This window comes from Podarcis tiliguerta, assembly GCF_965153285.1.
Source record: "Podarcis tiliguerta genome assembly, chromosome: 3".
In the NCBI taxonomy this organism is placed as follows: domain Eukaryota; kingdom Metazoa; phylum Chordata; class Lepidosauria; order Squamata; family Lacertidae; genus Podarcis; species Podarcis tiliguerta.
Genome location: NC_139536.1, coordinates 25,145,437 through 25,168,735, shown reverse-complemented (window position 1 = coordinate 25,168,735; position 23,299 = coordinate 25,145,437). Strand labels below are relative to the sequence as shown.

The following is a 23,299-nucleotide window of genomic DNA, read 5'->3' as shown; positions in this document are numbered from 1 at the left end:
CCATTTGGCAATTCGCTTATATATTTGAGTTTCTACCAAGCAGCCTGGCCTGATATAAAACAGCTTCCTATGGCCAAAGTGGTACCTGAGGGCAGGGACTTCCTGAATCAAAACCCAGTTTTAATGCAGGAAGTTGCCTTATAGTGAGTCAGACCATTGGCTTCAGCTAGCTCAGTAATGTCTGCAGTGATTGGAAGAGACTCTCCAGGGTTTCAGGCAGAGATCTCTTCCAGCCCTAACCAAAATAAATTAGGGACTGAACTTTGAACCTTCTGCATGCAAGGCAACTAGTTCTCGATTATTTTCATTTATTTATTAGTGTGTATGACACACAACCTCCCCTGAGAGGGATGTGTAATCGTCTGCTCTTTGAAATCAAACAGTGGGGAGCTTAATGCAACAGAACAAATTATCTTTGAAGAATCCAGAGCGGCTGCTCAGTGTCATCTTGCTAATTCAGCCTCTCAGGTAAATCAACATAACACGACACAATCTCCTTAGGCTACTGCAGCTCTGTGGTTAGCATCAATTTGTCTAGCATAAGCATGCGTGTTCTCCAGGAGCTATGCAAATTAAAGCCCCAGAGATTTCCTAATAGGACTCTGACAGATGGATAAGGGCATGTCTTTCCCTGGTAGAAACTGGAGATGATGTAAATTAGGTTAACTAGGAGGGGAGGGGAACAAAAAACCACAACGCAACCTTCTCTCCAGAGGACTGAAGTAAATAAAATATGACCAAGCCGCAGTGAGACAGTTAAAAAAAAAAGACAGGGGACCCAATTTACATCTAAGATGACAAAACACAGATGCAGTTAATCTCAGGATAAAGAAACTGGAAATACTGAAGTCATTATGAAACAACCATAACAAAGTACGCAGTGCAAGGTTCATATCTGCAGGCATGTTCTGTGTCCTGTCCACAACCCAAGAAAATCTGGAGCCCACCCAGAAAGCTTTGGCTATTATGTAGTTTAGGAAGGCAGTAAATAAATAAAAAGTATATAAAACGAGAGAGGGAGGACATGAGCAGCCTTGCTTTACTGCAGAGTTTGTAGAAAGAAAAGAACCACAAACATAGCCCACTGAGATGGAGCATGATCAGTGGGTGCAGAATGCCAATTTACTGTTGCCTGGGGGGCGGAGAACAGAACAGAACAGTGGGTGGATGGAATGGAATCCTTCACGCTGGCATGGCTGGCTGGCACCCTGAACCAGGAACGCTCCACGCTGCAGCCTTTTGTTGCAAGCACCGCCCTTCTCATAAAGACTCGTATTTAGTTAGCCAAGTGACAGGTAGATAGAAAGGCATGGATAATTTCACTGGGGAGGAGAGAACTGGACTAAAATAAATTCCACATTTACCATGACGTTACTGGCTCATCAGCTGCAGAGCCAAGATAGCATAGTAAGCAACTGGTACCCAGTTTTACCCTTAAAGATGTCAAAAAAACCATCCTGTCGTAGGCATGCTACGCCACTCGGTTTTCCGAGGGTTCATCCTGCTATCAGCCATACATCCTGCTTTTGTCTATTTTCTGTTGTAATGCAGGAGAGAACCCGCGGCTTCTTAGAACCGCAACGCCACTGGGTCAAAACTCATCCTTAATGGTGAAGTGTGGCTGATCTTCAGGTTTGAAGTTTGGATTAGGGCTGCCATCTTCATTGAGAATTCTTTGGGCAGTATAGCCGACAATGGGATATTTGGCTTTGTAGACGTTTTGGAAGGTTTCCTCCAGAGACTGCAGCTCCTCTTCCGTAAGGCCCACCTAAATGAAATATGAAAACGAGTTAAGGTCTGTGCAAGGGGAGGGAGGGAGGGAGGGAGGGAGGGAGGGAAGAGAGAGCAAATTCATTCACTGTGCCATATATGACTATTCAAAAGGGAGAGGAAGATATGCAGAGATCGCTTCCCCACCCACCAGATGTCTTGCTCCTGCATGTGCCTGAGGCAACAGCTAGCTGCCAACAACAATTTAGGCCCAGATGCAAGTAAAGTGATGTGCAGGATTGTGGCTCAGCCCATGGTACAAAGAACACATCTCTCTTTTTCTTACTGTATCATGCGTGAGATCCACCGGATCAAGCGACATCTTTGCAATCCCTCTTGTGGAATCTTTGCCAGCTAGCGCATTGTACGGTGCTCCTTTCGCATAAAACTCTGTCCAAGGAGGAGAAAATAAGGTCTCAATGAAATTAAGCTAAAATTCATTACCCTTAAAAAAAAACAAACCTCTCATGGTACTTCTAATATTTAATTATGTCCGTGGTATTTCAGGGAAAAAAGCCTATTTCCTTTTAGAACAAGGAACAAAGTTAGAAAACCGTGAGTGTAGAAAAATCCCACAAACATCTGGTGGCTCAGGAGCTGAGCGCATCAAATATCTGGTCTCTGGACAACATCTGGAGGTTTGTCTGTTTTATCTTCCTTGTACAATGCCAGAACCTTTAAAAAATTAATTCCAACGCAAAAGAACTTTAGCTTCCATTGTACAAGATGAGAAAGACGTCCACTTAATGCACTTATCAGCCTCCCTGGCCATGAAAGTAAGCAAATTATATTACTAACACAGCACTAATGGAAGACCTGCACATGATCTGAGGGCATCCAGTATTTTAAATAATGAGGCTCAGTGCACAGATGACGGCAGGTGGCAACCAACTAATCACCTAGGAGGCAGCCAAGTGGATTTAAATAGTGATCCGCTGAGAGGGGGCGATGTGCGTTTTTGGCTGAGGTAACCAGGCCCAGCGTCGGCATCCAGCATGGTTGGGCAAATGTCAGGGCCTACAAACTCCAGCAGGTGCCAACAAGGCTGCTCCAGCATCCTTTGTACGTGTGTGTTGGCTTACTTTTTATTTATTTTTAAGGCCCAGCACTTTAAGAAGCCCCTTTATTTCCCCTGATGCCTCCTTTGTTTCCCTCAAACACAGCAACCTTAAGTCAGACCCGAGAGGCATTGTGGGTAAATGAAGTCCGCGGCAACTGCAGCCACCTGGCTTGGCCCTTCTCTGACTAGCACCAGGCTGTAAAAAGAATTTTTTAAATAAATAAAGTCCATTGCTACAGCTTGCCACCTGGCTAATGTGTGAGAAGAAATAGCCGGCACCATGAAATAACTGAGGTGAAAGGGGCAGAGCTGTGCAGATGGCTACTGAGAAGATACAGTCATTTCATTTGTATGCTGCTTTTCCACCAAAAAAACCATGCACAAAGCAGTTTACAGGAACTGGAGGCCTTGAGGCAGGAAAAGATGCCTTTCTTCTGGAAGCAAGTTTAGCCACAGACAGCAAAGCTGGGAACATTACTAGGTCTGGTCAGGTAACAAGGAATTCAGAGTTGTGAAGAATCCTTTGGGCACTTTCTGATGGAGAGGAAATAACTTTGGAGGTGGGAGAGGGAAGGTGCTGGAAGATATGTCAATTGTGATTATATATTACTAATCTTCTGTTCTCCTCTCCCTTTCAAGAATATCCCAGGACAACGCTAGCTGGGACTGATGGGAGTTGTGGTCCTGAACATCTGGCGGACACCAGGTTAGGAAATATGGAGCTTTCTTAGGAATGCCCTACAGTAGCTGAGGCTGCAGCGCTGAGATTTCTGCCTCTGAACCTGAGCCAGAGATGGGGAGGGAGGGAGGAACCCTCTTGTTAGAAAGTGAACTCACCTTTTCCAGAGGTGACATCAAACACCACGCCCTTCACAGCTATGTAAATAGGCTGATCCTCCTGAAAAGACATCCCCCCCCAAAAGACTCATTTTTAAGATATATATATTTTTAAAAATCATCCTATATAATTTTGTAAGCTTCTTTTCCCCAGACAATCAAAAAATGGCGTGAATCAAGTTAAGAGAGCCTTGTCTGACAAAACCAGTTAAAATCACTAAAGAAGTATGGGAGTTTTAGGATAAAGCATCTACAGAGCACAAGTTTGGGGGAAGGCTGGCAGCTTTGCTTCCAGTTAATAAACCTGGAAGGAGTCAGGCTTGTCTCCTTTAGGGAGGGCAGAAATCTGCAGGTGGGCTGCATGGGGATGGCTATGAACTTGAAGCTCACACACTGTGAGAGAGAAGAAAGGAAGAAATGTGAATTCCTTACAGCATGCTTACTTGGGAGAAGGAGGAAACAAATCCTGCTGAGACTTTGACCCAAACACGTATAAGTGTCATAGCTGTCAACGTTTCCCATTTTTTAAAGGGAAATTTCCTTATTCCGAATAGGACTCCTCGCATGAAAAGGGAAAAGGTGACAGCTATGGTAAGTGTGCACCTGAGCAGCCTGCTTCTGTGGGAGCTTGTTTACTCAGAAAACCCACCGCGTTCATTCAATGAGTTCGCACTCAACGCCCTTCCATTCATAGCAAAGGGAACTAAATCCGGGGCAAAACGACACCCGTCGCTGTTTTGAGTTCTAATCCGGATCCTGCCAAGAGGTGCAAAACTCTTCGTCTATACTCTTGCGCCCACATTTTAGCCTGCCGCTAGCAGGGTCTGCAAACCAAACATCCCAAGGCAAACCCGACCTCGGCTGGCTTCCCGCGCCGGATCGCTCAAAGCCAGCAAAACCCGCCCTTGCGCCCTAAATCCTCGGCCAGCAGCCGCTCCTCGCAGCCTCAGCTCGGCCCTGGCCCACCGCCTTCTCCCGGGAAGGCGCCCTCCCTGCCTCCCTCCGTACCTGCTGCCCGCCGTATCGCGCCAGCTCGGACTCGGTGAAGAGGCGCACGGGTCTCTGGCGGGGCGCGGGCTTGAAGCGCAGCTCCTGCTCGGTCCGCCCCTCGCGGAAGCCCAGGAGGGCCGAGGCGAGCAGGACCAGCGCCGCCGCGAAGCCGCCGGCCATGGCGCTCCTCCTGCGCCGGATGGCGGCCAAGACTTCGAGGGGCGGGGAAAAGGAGTCGCGGAGATCGGGTTTCTCGAAAGCAAACTTCTCCCGCTTGCTTTTCTCCACGCCTTCCTTTCCACGCTGCGACTAGACCGCCTGCGCGTCATACATCCAAAGCACGCACGCTCCCCCCACCCCCGCGAAGACTCCTGGGAACTGTAGTTTATATTCCTTACAAAGCTACAGTTCCCAGCACCCTGAAACAGAAATATGCTTTAGATGCATGGCCTTCACGAGCCTTTAACACCACCTCTACGTTTTAAAATGAAACCTTGCACCACAGAAAACATGCGTGTAACTTTGCTTTTCAATGCTGCAAACATGTCACCACCCTGGAAAGGCAGGTTACCTCCTGTGTGAGCGCACGATATTTATAAGAACATGTGCTTAAATGCATTCATTAAAAAAAATCTGCCCAATTAATCAAGGGAAACTATTTAAACATTTGCTTGTTTTATACTGTAGTTGTTTATCCAACCCATCAACAGACGCTATTCCTATGCAGGCGAGGGCCCCATAATGCTGGGAATTGTAGTTTGTATGGATGCCGAGAGTTGTTAGGAAACCCCCAATACCCCTCACAGAGCTACAATTTCCAGAGCTCCCTGAGAAGAGAGATTGATGGTTAAACTACGGAGAACTGTAGTGCTGCAAGAACAAAGGAGTCTCTTAGCTCAGTCAGTAGACCAGGGCTCTTAATTTCAGTGTCCTGGGTTCAAGTCCCACGCTGAGCAATAAGGGTCATGCATTGCAGGGAGTTGAACTAGTTGACCCCCGTGGTCCACCACCCAACTCTACAATTCTATGAACCTAGCCTCTTTCAGCACCCTTACCAACTAGAGTTTCCAGAATAATAATAATAATAATAATAATAATAATAATAATAATAATAATTTATTATTTATACCCCGCCCATCTGGCTGGGTTTCCTCTGGGCGGCTTCCAAAAGAATATTAAAATACTGTGATACATCAAACATTAAAAGCTTCCCTAAACAGGGCTGCCTTCAGATGTCTTCTAAAAGTCTGGTAGTTGTTGTTCTCTTTGACATCTGGTGGGAGGGCGTTCCACAGGGTGGGCGCCACTACCGAGAAGGCCCTCTGCCTGGTTCCCTGTAACTTGGCTTCTCGCAGTGAGGGAACTGCCAGAAGGCCCTTGGTGCTGGACCTCAGTGTCTGGGTAGAACGATGGGGGTGGAGACGCTCCTTCGGGTATACTGGACCGAGGCCGTTTAGGGCTTTAAAGGTCAGAACCAACACTTTGAATTGTGCTCGGAAACGTACTGGGAACCAATGTAGGTCTTTCAAGACTGGTGTTATATGGTCTCGGCAGCCGCTCCAAGAATACCTTGGGGGAAGCCACGGCTGTTAGAAGTGGTATTATGCCGTTTTAAATGTCTTAAGGCAGGAAACAGCCCTACTAGAAAAATTAACCAATAAACTGAAACTGACACGGGGACATATAGAAGAAGACACCTTCACCCCGGTATGGCTCCCCTTTATCACATACACAGCCCAACAAGGCAATGACAATAATCTACCAACAGCATACAAATCAATATGGCTAACCTGATCCAAAATACCCACCCACCCCACTCACAAAGACCACCATAGCCAACCACAAATGAATAACCACCCCCTAGGCTAACCCCAACCGCCCTCACCACTAAAGGAACACAAGCGAACAGCAAAGAACCTGCACAAGCAACGCTGACACCGAACCCTTCCTCGGCACATTTCGAACCCGGCGCTTCCCCAGAAGCCCCGAGTCCAGCCCAATGCTTCCAGGCCACAAACTACATTTCCCATCATCCCCTTCTCTACACCCCCCCCCTCGGTGTAAGCAAGAAGCCGTGCAGACCCAAGGGGAGCGCGCAAGTAAGTTTCTGGAAGAAACGGTAGGGTCGCCCTTGCTTGCGCCGTGCGCCTCCCCGCCGGAGAATGTGTGTCCCGTTACGCCCGATGCTCTTTGATCCACTTGTCGCTTCCGCAGCTGCCTCGCCAGATCCCGGCTTCTGTTGCAGCTGCCTGTTGATCGAGTCTCTCCGCTGCCTTTTCTCTTCGCTGGTGCCATGAATAGACAAGAGACTTCGTCGTCTTACCAAGAGGTATTGGGGTCGGGGGTCGGAGCAGTGGCGGCGATCTTGCTCCGAATTCGCCTTCGCGAAGCGCGATCGACGCGCCGCTTTCCTTTCTTGCCCGATCTGAGCGTTGCGCGCTCCGGAAAGAGCCTTTGCAGTTTCTGCTGCTGTGGCAAACAAACAGGAAAACTTGCAGCCCGGGTATGGGCAGACTTAACACAGCCGGATCCGATGCATGCTTACCGCTCCGTACAGAGGCAACTGCTTCATACCGAGTCAGACCGTTGCCCCATCTAGCTCAGTATAGCCTACACTGATTGGCAGCAGCTCTGGGTAGGAGTAGCACTCAGCTCTGCATCCGGAGATGCCGGGATTTGAACCTGAGCCCTTCTGCGTGCAAGGCGGGAGCTTTACCACTGCAGTAGAGCTTTCCGTTTGCAATAGGGCTACAAAACTACAACAGGCTGCCATCCCTCTGTGCATGCATTCAGTATAATGTATCCCATTGAGAGGTTTACTTCTCTGTGCATGGGATTGCTCTGTGCAAGCAGCAGTTTATAGATGAAAACTTCTGTTGGTTCCCAGAAGTCATGAGTAAGACTAATTGAACTCAGTGAGACTTGCTTCTGAGTAAAGCATGCACAATCTTGCATTTACATTGAGCTGAGTGAGACTAGCCTCCTGTTCTGAGTAGGAAACAAACACGTGATTCTGCACAAAACCCAGGCACAAGTTTCTTGTTTGCCAGCGAAGGCACTGCAGGAAAAGCGTTTTCTTTGCTGTGCACAGTAGTTCCTCATCCCTTCTCCCCCCCCCCAGCACTTTGCAGACTTTTTCTAGTCCAGATGGCAAGAATCAGAAGTGGGAGCTCTGCTTAAAACTGCAGGACTCTAGCTGATTCTCCTGTCACTGGCAATTGATTCATAAAGACGGTAATAATAGTATAATAATCCTCCTGATGAGCTGAGTGCTATCCTAGAAGGCAGTTGGTAATAATGAGCTCTTAATTGTTGTTGTAAGTGATCTTATTATATGCTCAAATGTAATGCCTGCTGAGTTCAGTGGGGCTTAATAATAATTTTTTATTATTTTTAGTAGTGTTGACAAGACGCTTGCCTTAATTCTCTTCCCAGTTTGCAACCTAACAGGGTCTCTACATCAACTCCAGCCTCTATTCTTATATTTAAATGTATAACCGCCCTCCATTAATTCTGATTCTCAGAATTCTGTTTAATGCCACAGAGAAAGATAGCCGGACCACCAATTTACCATATTTTTTGCTCTATAGGACGCACCGGACCATAGGAGGGGGAGAACAGGGGGGAAATTGGTGTTTTTTTTTCTAGTTCTCCCCCTCTAAAACAAGGTGCGTTCAAGGTGAATTCACCCAAAGCCTCCAGAGCGCAGCGGGAGTTCCCGCTGCGCTCTAGAGGGTTCAGGCGGCTACCATCCCCAAGCTAGAACAGTGAGACCGTCTCGCTGTTCTGACTTCAGGGACAGCCTTTGTAGCCTCCGCAGGGCAGCGGGGTGAAGGCACCCTGCTGCCCTGCAGAGGCTTTGCGCGCAGCCATCCCCAAGCTAGAAGAGCGAGACGGAGCACTTCGCAGCGCTCCGTGTCCCTGTTCTGGCTTTGGGCTTAGCCGTGCAGCCTGCATTCGCTCTATAGGACACACACACAATTCCCCTTAATTTTTGGAGGGGAAAAAGTGCGCCCTATAGAGCGAAAAATACGGTAAGTCCATTTTGTAGTGTCAACAATGGCCTGTTTTTCCCCCCTGAGCGAACTTCTCTCTCTCTCTCTCTCTCTCTCTCTCTAACAAAAGGATATCCTGCATACTCTCTCACACGTTCTGCCCTTGAATCATTTAATCATTTTTCTTCTCTTCTGGAGGCCAGATCTCTTGTGTTCAAGCAGTTAATCTGGAAGGAAAGGGAAGGGGGGGGTGATAGCTGTTGGTGTAAACAAACCCTCCCAGATCTCACTTTTTAAAAAGCATTTAAAGCAAATCCAGAAAATTGGTTATCTGTTTGAGTGTGCTCTGGTATGGTGCTATCAAGCTGGTCTTAGCCATGCAGTGAAACTCCTCCGCTGTCCTGCTGCCAGGCCTTGAAGGTTTCGCCTGCTTTGCATATCAATGTACCAGCTGGTACAACTGTAACTCTGGGCTCATGGCAGTTGCCTTTGCTTCTCCTTCAAAACTGCAGATGTTGAGAGAGCTCAGCTCATTCAAATGTAATTATAGCATGCCTTACTTGGGGCAGGACATTAGCAGGAGAGCTGCAATGCAGCCCATAATAATAATAATACTATTAACAATAATAGTACCATTCCCAGGTTCTCTCCCAAATTCCCAGACTCCACAGGGGTTGCCATAGTGAAATCAAGTAAAGATTGATGCTTCAAGACAGGAGCTTGATGTTACACAAATAGTCATAATTTAACAGATGCTTCCCAGAAATCCCTGTGAAAATGGGGGGGGGCAGGAATGTGGGCTGGCATTTTGATGTGTGGATTGTGGGGGGGCACAATAAACACCCACCTAGAAGCATTTACTGTGACAGAAGTTTATATGGGCTAAGTCAGAGGTCAGCAAACTTTTTCAGCAGGGGGCCGGTCCACTGCCCCTCAGAGCTTGTGGGGGGCCAGACTATATTTTGAAAAATAATAATGAACGAATTCCTATGCCCCACAAATAACCCAGAGATGCATTTTAAATAAAAGGACACATTCTACTCATGTAAAAACACGGTGATTCCTGGACTGTCTGTGGGCCGGATTTAGAAGGTGATTGGGCCGGATCCGGCCCCCGGGCCTTAGTTTGCGTACCCATGGGCTAAGTGATGCCAGAAATCAAATGTGTTGCTTTTTAAGGTGATACAAGGCTCTGGTTTTTGCATTCACTAATGCAGACGAAGAACAATTCTTGTATTTGCTCAGTGCCAAGCTACCTGAGGCCCTCCAAGATGCTGTTAGGCAGTCATCAGCCACAGCCAGTATAGCCAATGGTCAGGTATGATCGCAGATGTAGTCCCATGACATATTGAGGGCCACTGGTTTCTGCCCTTGCGTTAGGTAGTACAGATGAATAACAATAATATCCTTTATAAACGGGGACTGCAGCAAAATGTTGTAACATGGGAATGCTTCTGTCCAGGATGCCAGCCAGCCAGGGTTTGTGGCCTGGGATTCTGATGAGAATCCCAAGGGCCAAGTAGAGAGGTTTTGGGGGCACCTTTGGCTCCCAGGCCTGAGGCTCCCTGCCATTCTAATATATTCTCAAGATGCTCTTCTATTTTGGAGACTACAGGTTTTATTCATTTTTTCAAAATCTTTTGAATCGTCTTTACAATCACATGTTCAGCTGCTTTTGTGATTTTAAACCTTCTGGGCTAAGTGACTCTAAGTGTTAGTGTGATTGCCATTTTGCTCTTTAAACGGACTTCGAAAGAAATGAAATAAAAAACACCAAAAGTTCCCTGAAGGAGGTTAATATGTGTTGAAGAACTAACTAATGTATAAAAGATTTCCCTGCTTCCCTAAACATTCTCTTTGGTCTTTGGCCTCTTCTGGGAATTTTAATTTGTTAAGGGTGATGTAATGGTTCTAGGGGTTGCTCGTGCGTAAGTTGCCGTTACTCTTGGCTAGGTTGCCTGGTTGAACCCTTTTTGTCTGGACAGCCTCAAGTTCCGTGGCTGCCTCAGTCGCTGGCGGAATCCGTCAGTGGGTGTTTCTTGAACCTCTTCCAGCATAGAAGCTGTTTGACGCCCAGTCTTCTCCTCCTCTGCCTGTGCGGAAGTCTTCTGTGCAAAGTGGGTGTGGGCAGCGGAGTACTCGTGCCCTCTCCGCTGGTCTCCAGCAAGGAGTCCTGGAGCCACCTCTCCCATTCCCCTATCTGCCCCCCTTCTCCACTGGTGTTACGCTTATTTCCTTCCCCAGCGGATGGGCTACCTCTCTCCCTACTGGGACCCTCTCCACCATCCCTCTGGAGCCTCCTCTCCGCCTCCAGCTCCGATGGCAGTTCCCTGACAGGTGATGACTGATGAGAGTTGGCAGGAGACACCTATACCCTACTCAGAGCTATAATTCTCAGGGATGGGGGGGGGGGGTTAACCATCAATGCTTCCCAGTGAACTCTCAATATTGCAGCTCCACACCCTTAACAGACAAAACAGACCCCTAACAGACATGCTAGTGGTGGCCAATAGTGGAACAACAGATATGACTTATCTTTGTACAGTAGGTTACATTTCAGCTGCGTCAAAGCGCTCCAGGAGGGCGTGGAGCAGGACTCTTGAGCTGGTATGTCTTGAGGAGAAGGGGTTCAAGCTAAGGAGAGTCCCAAGGGCCACACGGAAAGACCCAAAGTTCTCCAGTTCCGATGTACCTGCATGTGTGAATCATCCATTCCCTGGGATTTTAGAACTTCGCCCCATTGAAGCCAATGTGAATAAATAGCTTAAGTGGCTTGTATATCATAGCTTCCCCTGCTGTCGCCGCCTTGTCTGACATCTGAGTAAATACCGAAATAGGACACACCTGAAAGCTACCTGATCACTGTAGCTCACCTATGCTCCTAACAGTGTGCCAAGGCTTCTGTGCCAGGGTGATCTGTATTCATTGTGGACTGCAGCCATGCACTCATGTACACACGTAACAGCCAAGAAGCCTGTTGCATGCATTGTCTTCTCAAGGGTGTGGAAAGCATGAGAGACTTACAGTGCTATGTCTTTACTAATGGGACCTGCAACAAAGTGTTGCAGCGTGGAGAGCTTCTCGTTAGGGCTCTAGTCAGCTAAGCATTCCATTCCTCCTCTTCTGTTTTCCATTCAGCCCCCACCAGTTAGCATTCCGCAGCCACTGAGCATGCTCAGTTCTCATTGGGCTACTTTTGGCTTCGCTCATTTATTCCCCAACCTTTTCGTTTGTACTTCTGCAAACCTTTGGGGTTTTCCCAAGAAGAGCTGATAACTTCACTGTTGCTTGCTTTAGTTTTGAGTGCCGTTTATCCGCTTGCAGGGGTGTTGAAGTCTTGCAATAATAGCCTTATCTGTTTAAAGAATACAGTAGATGTAGCCAACATGGTGCCAGGGTAGCTCAGTTGGTTAGAGCGTGCTGCTGATAACACCAAGGTTGCAGGCAGCTGCATATTCCTGCAATGCCAGGCGGGTTGGACTAGATGATGCTCAGGTTCCCTTCCAACTCTACAATTCTATTATTATGTGGTGTCCCCAAGGTGCTGCTGGCCCACAACTCCTGCTGTTTCCTGACCATTGGCCCTGTTGGCTGGGGATGATGGGAGCTGACCCACTCTGTGGGTTTCCCCCTTTGATAGAGGCAGATCTTGACAGGGGCTTCTGAAAAGCCTTGACCCCACCTCCAACTGGACGAGCGAACCTTTCTCAGGTTGAAGGTTTGGTTGGTGCCCAGTTATATTTCTGGGGCTGTGGTAGTCAACTGAACTGAACTGAGAGCCAGCGTGGTGTAGTGGTTAAGAGCGGTGGACTCGTAATCTGGTGAACCGGGTTCGCGTCTTCGCTCCTCCACATGCAGCTGCTGGGTGACCTTGGGCCAGGCACACTTCTTTGAAGTCTCTCAGCCCCACTCACCTTGCAGAGTGTTTGTTGTTGGGGAGGAAGGGAAAGGAGAATGTTAGCTGCTTTGAGACTGCTTAAGGGGAGTGATAGGCAGGATATCAAGTCCAAACTCCTCCTCCTCCTCCTCTTCTTCTTTTATGTTTTCATTTGCAAAAACAATGACTTAAATAAATAAATAAAAACAACAACCAATTTTGTTTGGGAAAGGGAAGAAGTGGAATGCGCCAGCTGCGATCTGCAAGGTTGCTTCGGAACGCCAGGAGACAAAAAGAAAATTGTAGATAGAGGGAAGGAACAAAAGGAAGCAGAATCCTTTGTGCTTTGCCTTCAGTTATTTTCCTTTCAGTTATGGGATTAGATGCTGCGCGGCCTGCAGGGATCATGTCTATCAGATGTGACAAGCCTGTGACATTGACAAAAATGTCCTGGCAGTTTGGAGCTTGCGCTTTGAGTGACGGCTCAAGAAAGCATCTGGTCTGTTTTGCTGCTTTGAAAGGTGTTCAGTTGCCGGTTGTTCTGGTCCGCTGAGCCAAAGGATAACGTAGCAGTGGCCTGAGGATTAGGTTGCTGTTCCTTTTGGTGATGATGGGAGGAAAGGGGTTTGTGCTGCATGCTCACACATGCGGAAAGCGGTCAGATGCCTTCTTACATGCCTGGGAAATCCCTCCGCCAGCAATTCTGGGATTTACATACAGAGGGATAAATCCAGTCTTTCTGGTCGTGAATGCAAGATAGAAGGCGCATTAGAATGGAGAGTCTGGGAGAGGTGTAGACGCTCCATTGAAGACTTTGCAGCCCAAACTGGAGAAGTAACCAATGCCGTTTTAAAGTTTTATCAGAAACTTCCTACTCCATTTTCTCATTTTCTTCCGCAACCGTGAGACCAGAAATTGGCTTGTTCTTTTTTTAAAAAAACCCAACATCACCGCTTCTCAGCTTTATATAGCAGCCTCTAGATCCAGCCTTAGAAGTTGGATCTGCAAGAAATGTTCTGGTTTGTCCTCTTTAACAGGAGTGCTCTTGTTCAGGGTTCTAGGCTGTCATTTGAGAAAACAGTTTCCAGTCAATGCAGACAGTACTGAGCTATATGCACTAATGGTCTGACTCAATGTAAGGCAGTTTCCCATGTTCCTTCCACTCTTTTACAGGCGCATGCACAAACACACACTCGGACAATATGGTTTGCCAGAAGTGTTCCCCTGTTCCCTGTACTCAATATCCTATGACTACTGAACATGTTCAGTACTCATTGGGCTGTTGGTCTTTTGCCTCCACTCTATTGTTTTAATTTGTACCTCTGAAAATTCAGGGGGTTCCCCTAGTATTGCTGAGAGCTCCTTCTTGGTTTCTCAATAGCTCCATTTTGGCTCAATTTCTGTTTTCATTCACCGCCTGAGGTTGCTGTTGGAGGGAGTGCTCATTCATGCTTCCCAGTCCATTAGCAGCCATGAGCATTCGTGGAGAGGCAATTTAGAGCCGGGTTGGCAAACCTCTTTCTGGCTGGCAGTACCGATAATGATTTCCCTGACCCCTGGTGGGCCAAATTTCACAGGTGGGCAGGGCTGTGTGGTTAACATTGTGCAGCGGAAATGTAGCAGGGAGGCTGTAGCATGAGCGAGTGTAGCCCGCTGAGTGTGCGGCTTGTGGTTGAATTTCACCGGCAGGAAGAACAGCTTCTTTGTGATGTCCTGGATCAGCTCCTCAGATACATCTTCAGGGTAGAACTTGGCATGGAATTTGAGCCCCTGTAGGAGCTCAGGGCTGTACCCACTACACAGATCTGATTGTTTCCATGTTTTATATTTGCAGCTGAGTGAAGATGTGGAGCACGCAGATGCAAACTTGGAACCTGCAGAGGAACAAGTAGACAAAGAGGATCTCGATGATGCCAGCTCAACTATCCTTCCAAGTGAGATCTACTGATCCTGTGTTTCTGGATATTACATGTGCTTGCATGAGAATCTTGGGGTCCCAGCCCGTATTGTTTTCTGTTGACAAGAGATATTGCAGTGATGCATGTCGCAGGGTAGGGGCATTTCCTGCAACAGGTGCAGGAAAGCCTCTATTGAAGGGACTTCTCTGTGATAGAACATGTGCTGAGAGCAGCAGTGCCTGGTACAGTTGTACCTCGGAAGTCGAACGACTTGCAAATCAAATGTTTTGGCTCCCGAATGCTGCAAACCTGGAAGTGAGTGTTCTGGTTTGCAAACATTCTTTTGGAGCCCGAACGTCTTCTGCGGCTTCCTGCAGCCAATTGAAAGCTGCGCCTTGGTTTCTGAACGTTTTGGAAGTCAAACAGACTTCCAGAACGGATTCCAGTCGACTTCCGCAGTACGACTGTATTATGAAAAAGTGAAGCACCTCCATGAGGCAGCCAACACTTTCCTTTGTCAAGCAGCCATCATTGCCTCCATTGGCCAACCATCACTTGCCACCAGCAGCTCCCTCTGCAGCCTCCTCTCCCTACATGGGGAGAAATCAGTCTTTGGTTCTTTCCTCCTTAACATGGGGCATATTTAAATTCTGACACCATATGTTCCATATGTTAAAAGTCTCAGATTAATGTTTTCTCCAGTCCTAGACAGCAACAGCCCTTCGGTGCGTTTCAGCAAGTCCTGCTTGAAAAACGTCTTCTCGGTCATTCTCCTCTTCATATACCTGCTGCTCATGGCTGTAGCTGTCTTCCTGGTCTACCAAACCATTGCCGACTTCAGGGATAAACTCAAGCACCCCGTGATGTCGGTCTCTTACAAGGAGGTGCCCTCTTACGACGCACCTGGTAAGATTGGAAACTGAACGATGGGTTTTCCGGGGGAATCGGGCAGGGTTTGAAGATGCATTTCAGGCTTCCACAAATCTGCAGCTGGCTGCCCTTTTGCTTACCAGCTCTCAGGCTTGCGCATTGTTGGGTCATGGGACCTAGGCTGCCTTTGTAGATGCTTAAGCCTTATGCAGTTAAGCCAGCAGAAGCTGCTTCTGAGGAACACAAGGAACCCTCATTTTGTGGCTCTGCAGATGTTGGAGGTTGCAGGTACCACTTGTTGAAGCCACAACAATAAGCTGGGTTTTACCTATTCTGTGAAAACATCCCCTTTTATTCAGAGCTCTTAAGTGTTGCACGAGATTCAGGACTACCTTAGAAACAGCAACCCCATGTAGGGTTCCCTACTTCTTGTCCTGTTAATACTTAGTAGGAGATTAGAAGCTGCTTTTTCACTGAGTTACAATCTTGGTCCATCTAGCTCACTAAGGTCTACTCTTGCCAGCAGTGGCTGTCCATGGTTTGAGTCAGCAGCTCATTTCCAGCACAACTTTCCCCATGGCCTGACATCATGGCACTGTGTGCTGTCCTTGCCATCACTGGCTGCTTCTTGTGAGGATAGGAATGTCCAAGGAGGATCAGACGCATGGTAGATTGCAATAAGCATGGCAGAGAAGAGGAATAACTGGGCGTGGAGCTGTATCTTTGGGTAGCCATGGACAGACTTTCCCTCCATGAATTTGGGTGGCAAATGTTTCTTGTAATGCTTCGTTCACCTAAGCATCTAAGAAGAATCCTGCTGGTTCAGGGTGAAGGTTTGCGGAGGAAGGCTCTTAAGTTGGTTAGTCCTAATGGTTCACAAATCACTGAGGGGAGGAGAGGGTCCATATGTTTTAAGAGAAGCAGTTTCAAGACTGTCGCATGAGAGACCTTCCACTGAGCTTCCTGTGCCAGGCAGTTTGAGACCTGTTTTGGCCTTTAGCTAAGGCCATCGAGCAACCAGTGACTTATCAACTTCAGGAGTTTGGGGTTGAACTAAATTGTCTAAATTCATATCAGTGCTACCTTGATTGCCCTGGTGGATGATGTGTATCAGGAGAAAGACTGTGGGAACTGACATATTGATTTCAGTGGCTTTTGATCCCCTTGGCCACAATGTCTCTCTGAGTTGCCTGCGTGGAATAGGAATGTGTGTGGAAGAAACTGTTTTATGGCATTTCCTTTCTCACCTGTCGGGTTCCAGAAGGTGGTGCTGTGACATCCTTTTCTCAGCAGCCAACAAAATCAGGGGTGTTGCTTGTGGAAGCTATTGACGCCCACAAGTTAACTCTGGATGTTTTGGGTCTTTTTCTCCTTCTGTAAAAGCCAGTCCCCTTTCCCCCAACAATCTCTAACATGACCAAGTAACGGAACGCAAGTTGCGGCTCTGCAGACTTCAGTCTTAGTGGATGGTGCCAGAAGCCATCTTCTTCTACCCCCAGGAGACCTTTGGGAATGACGCTAAGTCACAACACGGTGTTGTTGCCATGGGGCATTCTGCCACATGAATGCTGTTGAGGGTGCTGAGGACAGGGGGATGCACGGTCCTGCAAAAGTGTAGAAGGAGGGGAAGAATCTCAGCCTAGATTTAATTGTCTTTCAACTGTCGGGGGACTCTGGATGCTGGGGAGAGATTTTTCTCATCCCTATGATCCTTTGTCTGAAGAAGCTAGGGATTGAACTTTGTCTGCATGCGAACTTTCTGCCAATGCGCTATAAGGCTGCTTCCAAAATTTGTGGCTTTTGTGGTCAGTCTGGCCCAACATTCTACCCATCCTGACTCACTCTCACACCACATTCTGTGTGACGTGTAAGCAATGCTGTGTCTGTGATGGTTCCCGTTCATTAGAAATGTAACGTTGCTCTTCCAAACAGGTATTGCCCTCTACCCAGGCAAGGCTGAGCTGCTGACCTGCAAGCATCACTTACACAATTACATCCCACCTCTGGTAAACCCTGGCCAGCCAGGAGAAATTGAATGCACTACTCAGAGAATCAACTACACAGATCCTTTTGCTAATGGAACAAAGGTAATCATTCAGAGGAAGGACTCAAGTTAGTTGGGAAACCCTTGAGTGGTTGCAATCCCACCATCAGACAACGTCACTTATCTTGGAGTGCCACTGCGTAACAGATCGGGGAAACTGACTGGCTCCAATTTATGCTTTAGCTGAGATTCCTGCATTGCTGTTGGTTGGACTAGGTCACCCTTGGGGTCCCTTCCAACTCTATGATTCTATTTGAGACAACTGTCGCCATAGCTGCTGCTAGGGAAGGGATGGGGACCATCTGTGGTCCTCCAGATGTCATTGGGCCCTAACTCCCATCATCCCTGGCCATTGGTCTTGCTGGTTGGGGCTGATGGGAGTTGTAGTTCGCAGAGTTGGAGGGAGCTTTGTAGGCCACCTGTTCCAAACTCCTCCTTGATGCAGGCAGTCCAGAGCTGTGGCTTCCCCAGAAGATGGCTGTGTCCAGTCTCTGCTTGAAGACCTAATCAAGTGCCTGTTAATTATAGAGGAGCCCTTCCTGATGTTGGGGCAGGTCTTGGGAGCGACTTCTTTATGCATGGTATTTAACAGAAAACGATAGCACATGTTTTGGAAGTGATCCGCTGCGGGGATCCTTCACATGGTAACTTAAGGGTTAGTTCTGGAGGTGTTTCATTTAGGTTTTGTTTTGAAGTATTTTTTATTATGATTTGAGTTTCCACTGAAATGAGGCTGCATTTTAATGTTTTTATGTTGTATTTTAATCTTGTTTTTTAAGCCGTATTTCAATCAATTGTTTTTATATTTGGTGTTAGCCACCCTGAGCCTGGTCTTGGCTGGGGAGGGCGGGGTATAAATAAAATTTTTTATTATTATTATTATTATTATTATTATTATTATTATTATTACTATTACTACTACTACTACTACTATACTCCTGTAGCTGACATAGAAAAGTGAGGTTGGAGGATGGAGTGGCTTACTTGGTGCCCTCCAGAAAATGGGACTCCAACTCCCATCATCCCTGACCCCTGTCCTAACACCAGAAAATATCCTAATCAATCCAGAGATACACTGACAGAAAATGCAAAGGTTCCCTTTTGTTCATCTTACTCCTCTTCCCATGTGTCTCCTCTGACTGATCTTTCTGCTCATAGAAATTTGCTGTGATTGTCGAAGGACCTCGTGATGTGAAGCAGCAGGAACTGGTGTTCATGCAGTTCTACCTCAATGAAACGGACCAGGATTTCAGCGCAATAGACTACCTTCTCTTTTCTTCATTCCAGGATTTCCTCGAGAGGTACAGCTGCTCTCCTCATAATTTCTGTTCAGTAAAGAGCAGCGTGGTTCGAGTGTTGGACTAAGGCACCCCAGGTTCAGCTCCCCATTTGCCCGTGAAGTTCACCGGGTGACATTAGGCCAATTTCTGCCTCTCAGTCCAACCTACCTCACGTGAGTGGAGAAAAGCAGAGAGAAACATGCGTGAGCCGGTGTTCCCTCTCAGTGATTCTTCCCATCCACTGCTTGCTTTGGAAGGAACTATGGGAGCTGGCTTCACACAGTCATGGGATGAATTTCAGGGGGTCCCCTGTGGTACCTAAAGACCACCAAGCCCCTACATTTCCTGAATGAAAGAAGGGAAGAAACCAATGGGCAACTTTACGGAATAGATTAAAAGCAAGAGCTAGGATTTATTGAGTAAAAGGGAGAGGGAAGGAAACAAAAGGAACAACTCTGGTGGGTCTACAGTGCACAGGTAAGTCTTTAGGCAACCACGTAGGAAGAGGATGGAGTCCAGTAATTAAGACTCAAGTGATCCACAGGTGAGCAATCAGTTTCTTCCACTTGCCTCATGAATACCAGAAGCTCTCTGCTTCTGAAGACTGCTGTCCATGGAAGGCAATGAACGGGATGGAGCAAGCCTGCTTGTCCCTGCTGACCCCTCCTCATGTCTGTACAGGGCTTAAGTCAGACATGGCCAAACTTGGCCCTCCGGCTGTTTTGGGACTACAGTTCCCATCATCCCTGACAACTGGTCCTGTTAGCTAGGGATGATGGAAGTTGTAGTCCCAGAACAGCCGGAGGGCCAAGTTTGGGGATGCCTGGCTGCAGTCAAGCAGGATTTGTCCTCTGTGCTGGGTTGCATGCAAAGATAAATTCATTCTTCTAGGCAACGGAGTAGCATGCGATCCATTTACACAGGCCTTAAACTAGACTCTGAGAGTCTCTCTTTGAGGCCCTGCATCTAAGTGAATTCTGTGTAATTGCCTGCTTAGAAGTGTTCCATGTAAATTAAGCTTAGCGTGAATCATGCTTGAGAATCCTGCACTTCCTCTTTTGGGTTCCCCACACAGCGTATTTGGCTGCCTTGGTAACCCACAATTAGCCGGAGAATGTGGAGGCTTCAGAAACTGTAGTGGGTAAGATTGAATAATTAGGAGGCCCAGCCGAGCCTGGTAATGGAGCAAAAGAAGCTCTGCAAGACAGTCGAGGGGAAGCATTTATATTTCCATCGGAAGCCTCCTTGAGTCAATAACTTCCATGGAAACTTAAGTGGGAGAGGAAAGGAACCATCTAGCAGTGATATTAATAAAAGCCCTTTCCTGGCTGCGATTCTTTATTTCTGCTTAGTGCCAACCCCCACCCCTCACACACCCTAAAGCACAAACCTTCTTCTGTTGTCTGCAAGGCTTTGAAAGCCTGTACTCAAGGAAAAAAATTAAAATCCACATTAGAGCCATACACCTCCATCCTGAGTGAGTCTCATGACAGAGTGAGGGACAAGGCTGAAGACATTCAGAGGGGAGTGGGGGTAGCGGCAGATTGAAAAGAAAGGAAAAATGAATGATTCTGGCCCAGAACAGGCATTAGAATCATAGAATCATAGAGTTGGAAGAGACCACAAGGGCCATCGAGTCCAACCCCCTGCCAAACAGGAAACACCATCAGAGCACTCCTGACATATGGTTGTCAAGCCTCTGCTTAAAGACCTCCAAAGAAGGAGACTCCACCACACTCCTTGGCAGCAAATTCCACTGTCGAACAGCTCTTACTGTCAGGAAGTTCTTCCTAATGTTTAGGTGGAATCTTCTTTCTTGTAGTTTGGATCCATTGCTCCGTGTCCGCTTCTCTGGAGCAGCAGAAAACAACCTTTCTCCCTCCTCTATGTGACATCCTTTTATGTATTTGAACATGGCTTTCATATCACCCCTTAACCTCCTCTTCTCCAGGCTAAACATGCCCAGCTCCCTTAGCCGTTCCTCATAAGGCATCGTTTCCAGGCCTTTGACCATTTTGGTTGCCCTCCTCTGGACACGTTCCAGTTTGTCACTGTCCTTCTTGACAGCATTCATCTATATTAACAATGCATTAAGTCTCCAAGGAATACACACAATTTTCGTTGGACCTTTAGTGCTAGATTCAGCTAGCCGCTTCCCTTCTGGCTCTAATTTTTTGGTCATTCTTCTGCCTTTTGGGAGGCCGCTGAGTATTGACTCCCAACACTCTCAAGCCATAAGGACTAGAAACGTGCTTTATTCTTAAATGAAGGTGGAGATTCCTCAGGATGCTGAATTCTCTTGGATTCACAACAACGTATGGGCTTTGCAAGTATGTGTTCCCTCCCTTGCATCATTAGCCTGCTGCTTATGCCGGCTTGAAGCAGAATTAGTTTAATGATTTCGGTATTACATTTATATCCTGTCTCTCTTCTCCAAGGAGCACAAAGTGGCCGTGCATCCTTTCTCCTGCCCACTTTCTCCTCACAACAACCCTGTGAGGCAGGTTTTATGCCGAGAGAAAGGTGACTAGCTCAAGGTCATCCAGTGAGCTTCAGTGGTCCCCCAGGTCCTAGTCCAGTCCTCTAACCACCACACCACACTGCCTCTCATACAAAACTGTGTTAAATTAAATATTATTATGTTAAATTGTTCTGAAACAGGCAGCATGATTTCATGCTCATATGAGCTGCATAAGAAATCCTGTTTGAATTCATAGTCTTCTGGTAATGGTCTCTGCTATATTGCAACTCCCCTTTGCCAGTTCAGTTCCCTGGGGTGCATCAAGTTTCCTTCCTTTTAAAAAACCATCCTGTTAAAAAACTGTTGACTCCAGGTCAACAGTTGACAGGCCTTGGGAGAGGAGATTTACAGTGTGTGTGTGTGTGTGTGTGTGTGTGTGTGTGTGCGCGCGCGCGCGCGTGTGTGTCCCTCCTAACCCCCATGCCCAGACAAGAGATCTGCCATTGTGTTCCTTCCTGGGCACCTTTGCAGGGGCTGATGCTGGGTCTGTGCACAAGGTGCTGTTAAGGAGGAGGTTGTCACAGCTTATAGCTAGGGGTCAGCAAGGCTTACCAGGCAGGGGCAGGATCACTCCCGCGGAGATCTTCCGTGGGCCGGACTGGTGCAGAGCGATGTCGGAAACCACGTCTTCATGCCGCAGTGCCGGAAATCGCTTCTGCGCATGCACAGGTGCCAAAATTGGCACCTGCACAGAAGCGTTTTTCGGTGTCTGGGCAGAAGCGATTTCTGGAGCCACAGAAGAGAGTCCCCGCACCACGCTGTGCCGGTTTAGCACAGCGCCCGGGGACTCGCCGAGCGGGTGGCTCAGTTCAGGTGCAGCTTGTGGGCCAGTGAAACAGCCTCCGTGGGCCGCTTCCGGGCCATGGGCTTTAGGTTGCCAACCCCTGCCCTACAGCTTCTACAGCATCCAGCCCAAGGAGATTTGTGTGGCAGGAAAGGCAGCAAGGACTCTGCTGCCGTTGCTATTTATGAAATATGAGCCTCATGCTGTCGGCGACTATGCAGTGGATTATTACCAAGCTGTGGAAAATATATATATGTATCTGTCAGAATGGCTCTTCGTGCGAGTTAGGCTGAATGCCTTGGAAGAACACAGAATGGAAAATTGATTTCAGATGTCATGGAAGAGTTGAATGCCGCAACTCTCATCTCCCTGCTGTTGGTGTGCCCATTACATTTGTCTGCAAATGTAGATGACTTTCCATACAGGGGCTGGAATCTAGAGGGAACTCACGCCTCATTGGTGGAAGGGGAGGGATGCTGAAGGTCATCTGGGACAACCCTCTGCTCAGTGCAGCATCCCTGACAGATGGTTGTCCAGCCTTTGCTACAGTGCCTCCAGTGAAGGAGAGTTTTATGTTTTGTACCTATGCGCTTCCAAATTTCAGGTGCTCTAGGCCTGGCTGTGGTTATGTAGCCACCAAGGGAAGCCACTCTGCACGTGTTTCAAGGCATTCTCATTGTGAAATCACATCTCACAGCTGCTAGACACAAGCCTTCAAAATGTGCCTTTTCGGTTTTGTCTGACAAGAAAGTGGTCACTGTGGAATTCCGCTTAAGTGAATTCAAGACTCAAAGAGTGTGTTAGCTAAAAGTCTAAGCTACAAGTCACGAAGTATCCAGATCTGCCTTCTGCGTGAACTCACCGCCTTAGGCAGACTCAGTTTCTCATTCCCACATCTGCAGTATTGGGATAATAGCACTGCCCTACCTTAGGAGGGCTGTTGGGGATGCAGGTGGTGCCTTGGTCTAAACCACTGAGCCTCTTGGGCTTGCCAATAAGAAGGTCAGTGGTTCAAATCCTCGGGAAGGGCTTAGCTCCCGTTGCTCTATCCCAGCTCCTGTCAACCTAGCAGTTCAAAAGCATACCAGCACAAGCGGGAAGGTAAATACCGTTTCCGTGCACTCTGGTTTCCATTAGGGTGTTCCATTGCGCCAGAAGCAGTTTAGCCATGCTGGCCACATGACCCAGAAAGCTGTCTGCGGACAAACGCCGGCCTAAAAGCAAGATGAGCTCTGCAACCCCATAGTCACCTTTGACTGGACTTTGACTCCAGGGGTCCTTCACCTTTTTTACCTAGGAGGGGTATTGTAAGGATAATACGCACCCCAACGCACAAAAGGGCTTATCTCAGGTTAAGTACTTAATTCGTTCCG

General features: G+C 47.7%; 2 protein-coding genes across 5 annotated transcripts in view; one reads left to right on the top strand and one right to left on the bottom strand.

The window, feature by feature from the left end:
- Positions 1 to 23,299, top strand: part of PACC1 (proton activated chloride channel 1) — a 63,278-nt gene that overhangs the window by 34,683 nt on the left and 5,296 nt on the right. The window contains exons 3-7 of one of the 3 annotated variants that reach the window (XM_083433143.1): positions 3,470 to 3,536; positions 14,364 to 14,463; positions 15,130 to 15,333; positions 17,230 to 17,384; positions 18,500 to 18,642. In XM_083433143.1, the coding sequence (XP_083289269.1) occupies positions 15,222 to 15,333; positions 17,230 to 17,384; positions 18,500 to 18,642 (410 nt within the window). In that variant the 5' untranslated portion in view covers positions 3,470 to 3,536; positions 14,364 to 14,463; positions 15,130 to 15,221. Of the gene's footprint in view, positions 1 to 3,469; positions 3,537 to 6,851; positions 6,987 to 10,131; positions 10,550 to 10,989; positions 14,464 to 15,129; positions 15,334 to 17,229; positions 17,385 to 18,499; positions 18,643 to 23,299 lie in introns of those variants that run through there. The other 2 variants (XM_083433141.1, XM_083433142.1) reach the window with 2 other exon arrangements.
- Positions 759 to 6,952, bottom strand: NENF (neudesin neurotrophic factor; the record flags this gene model as incomplete). Of its 2 annotated transcripts, none has more annotated exons than XM_083433177.1 (4): positions 759 to 1,768; positions 2,057 to 2,160; positions 3,668 to 3,728; positions 6,575 to 6,952. In XM_083433177.1, the coding sequence occupies 4 exons, from the start codon at positions 6,950 to 6,952 to the stop codon at positions 1,592 to 1,594; spliced, it is 720 nt and encodes a 239-aa protein (XP_083289303.1). In that variant the 3' UTR covers positions 759 to 1,591. The 2 variants fall into 2 exon arrangements, with proteins under 2 accessions (XP_083289303.1, XP_083289304.1); XM_083433178.1 differs by lacking the exon at positions 6,575 to 6,952 and adding an exon at positions 4,676 to 4,992.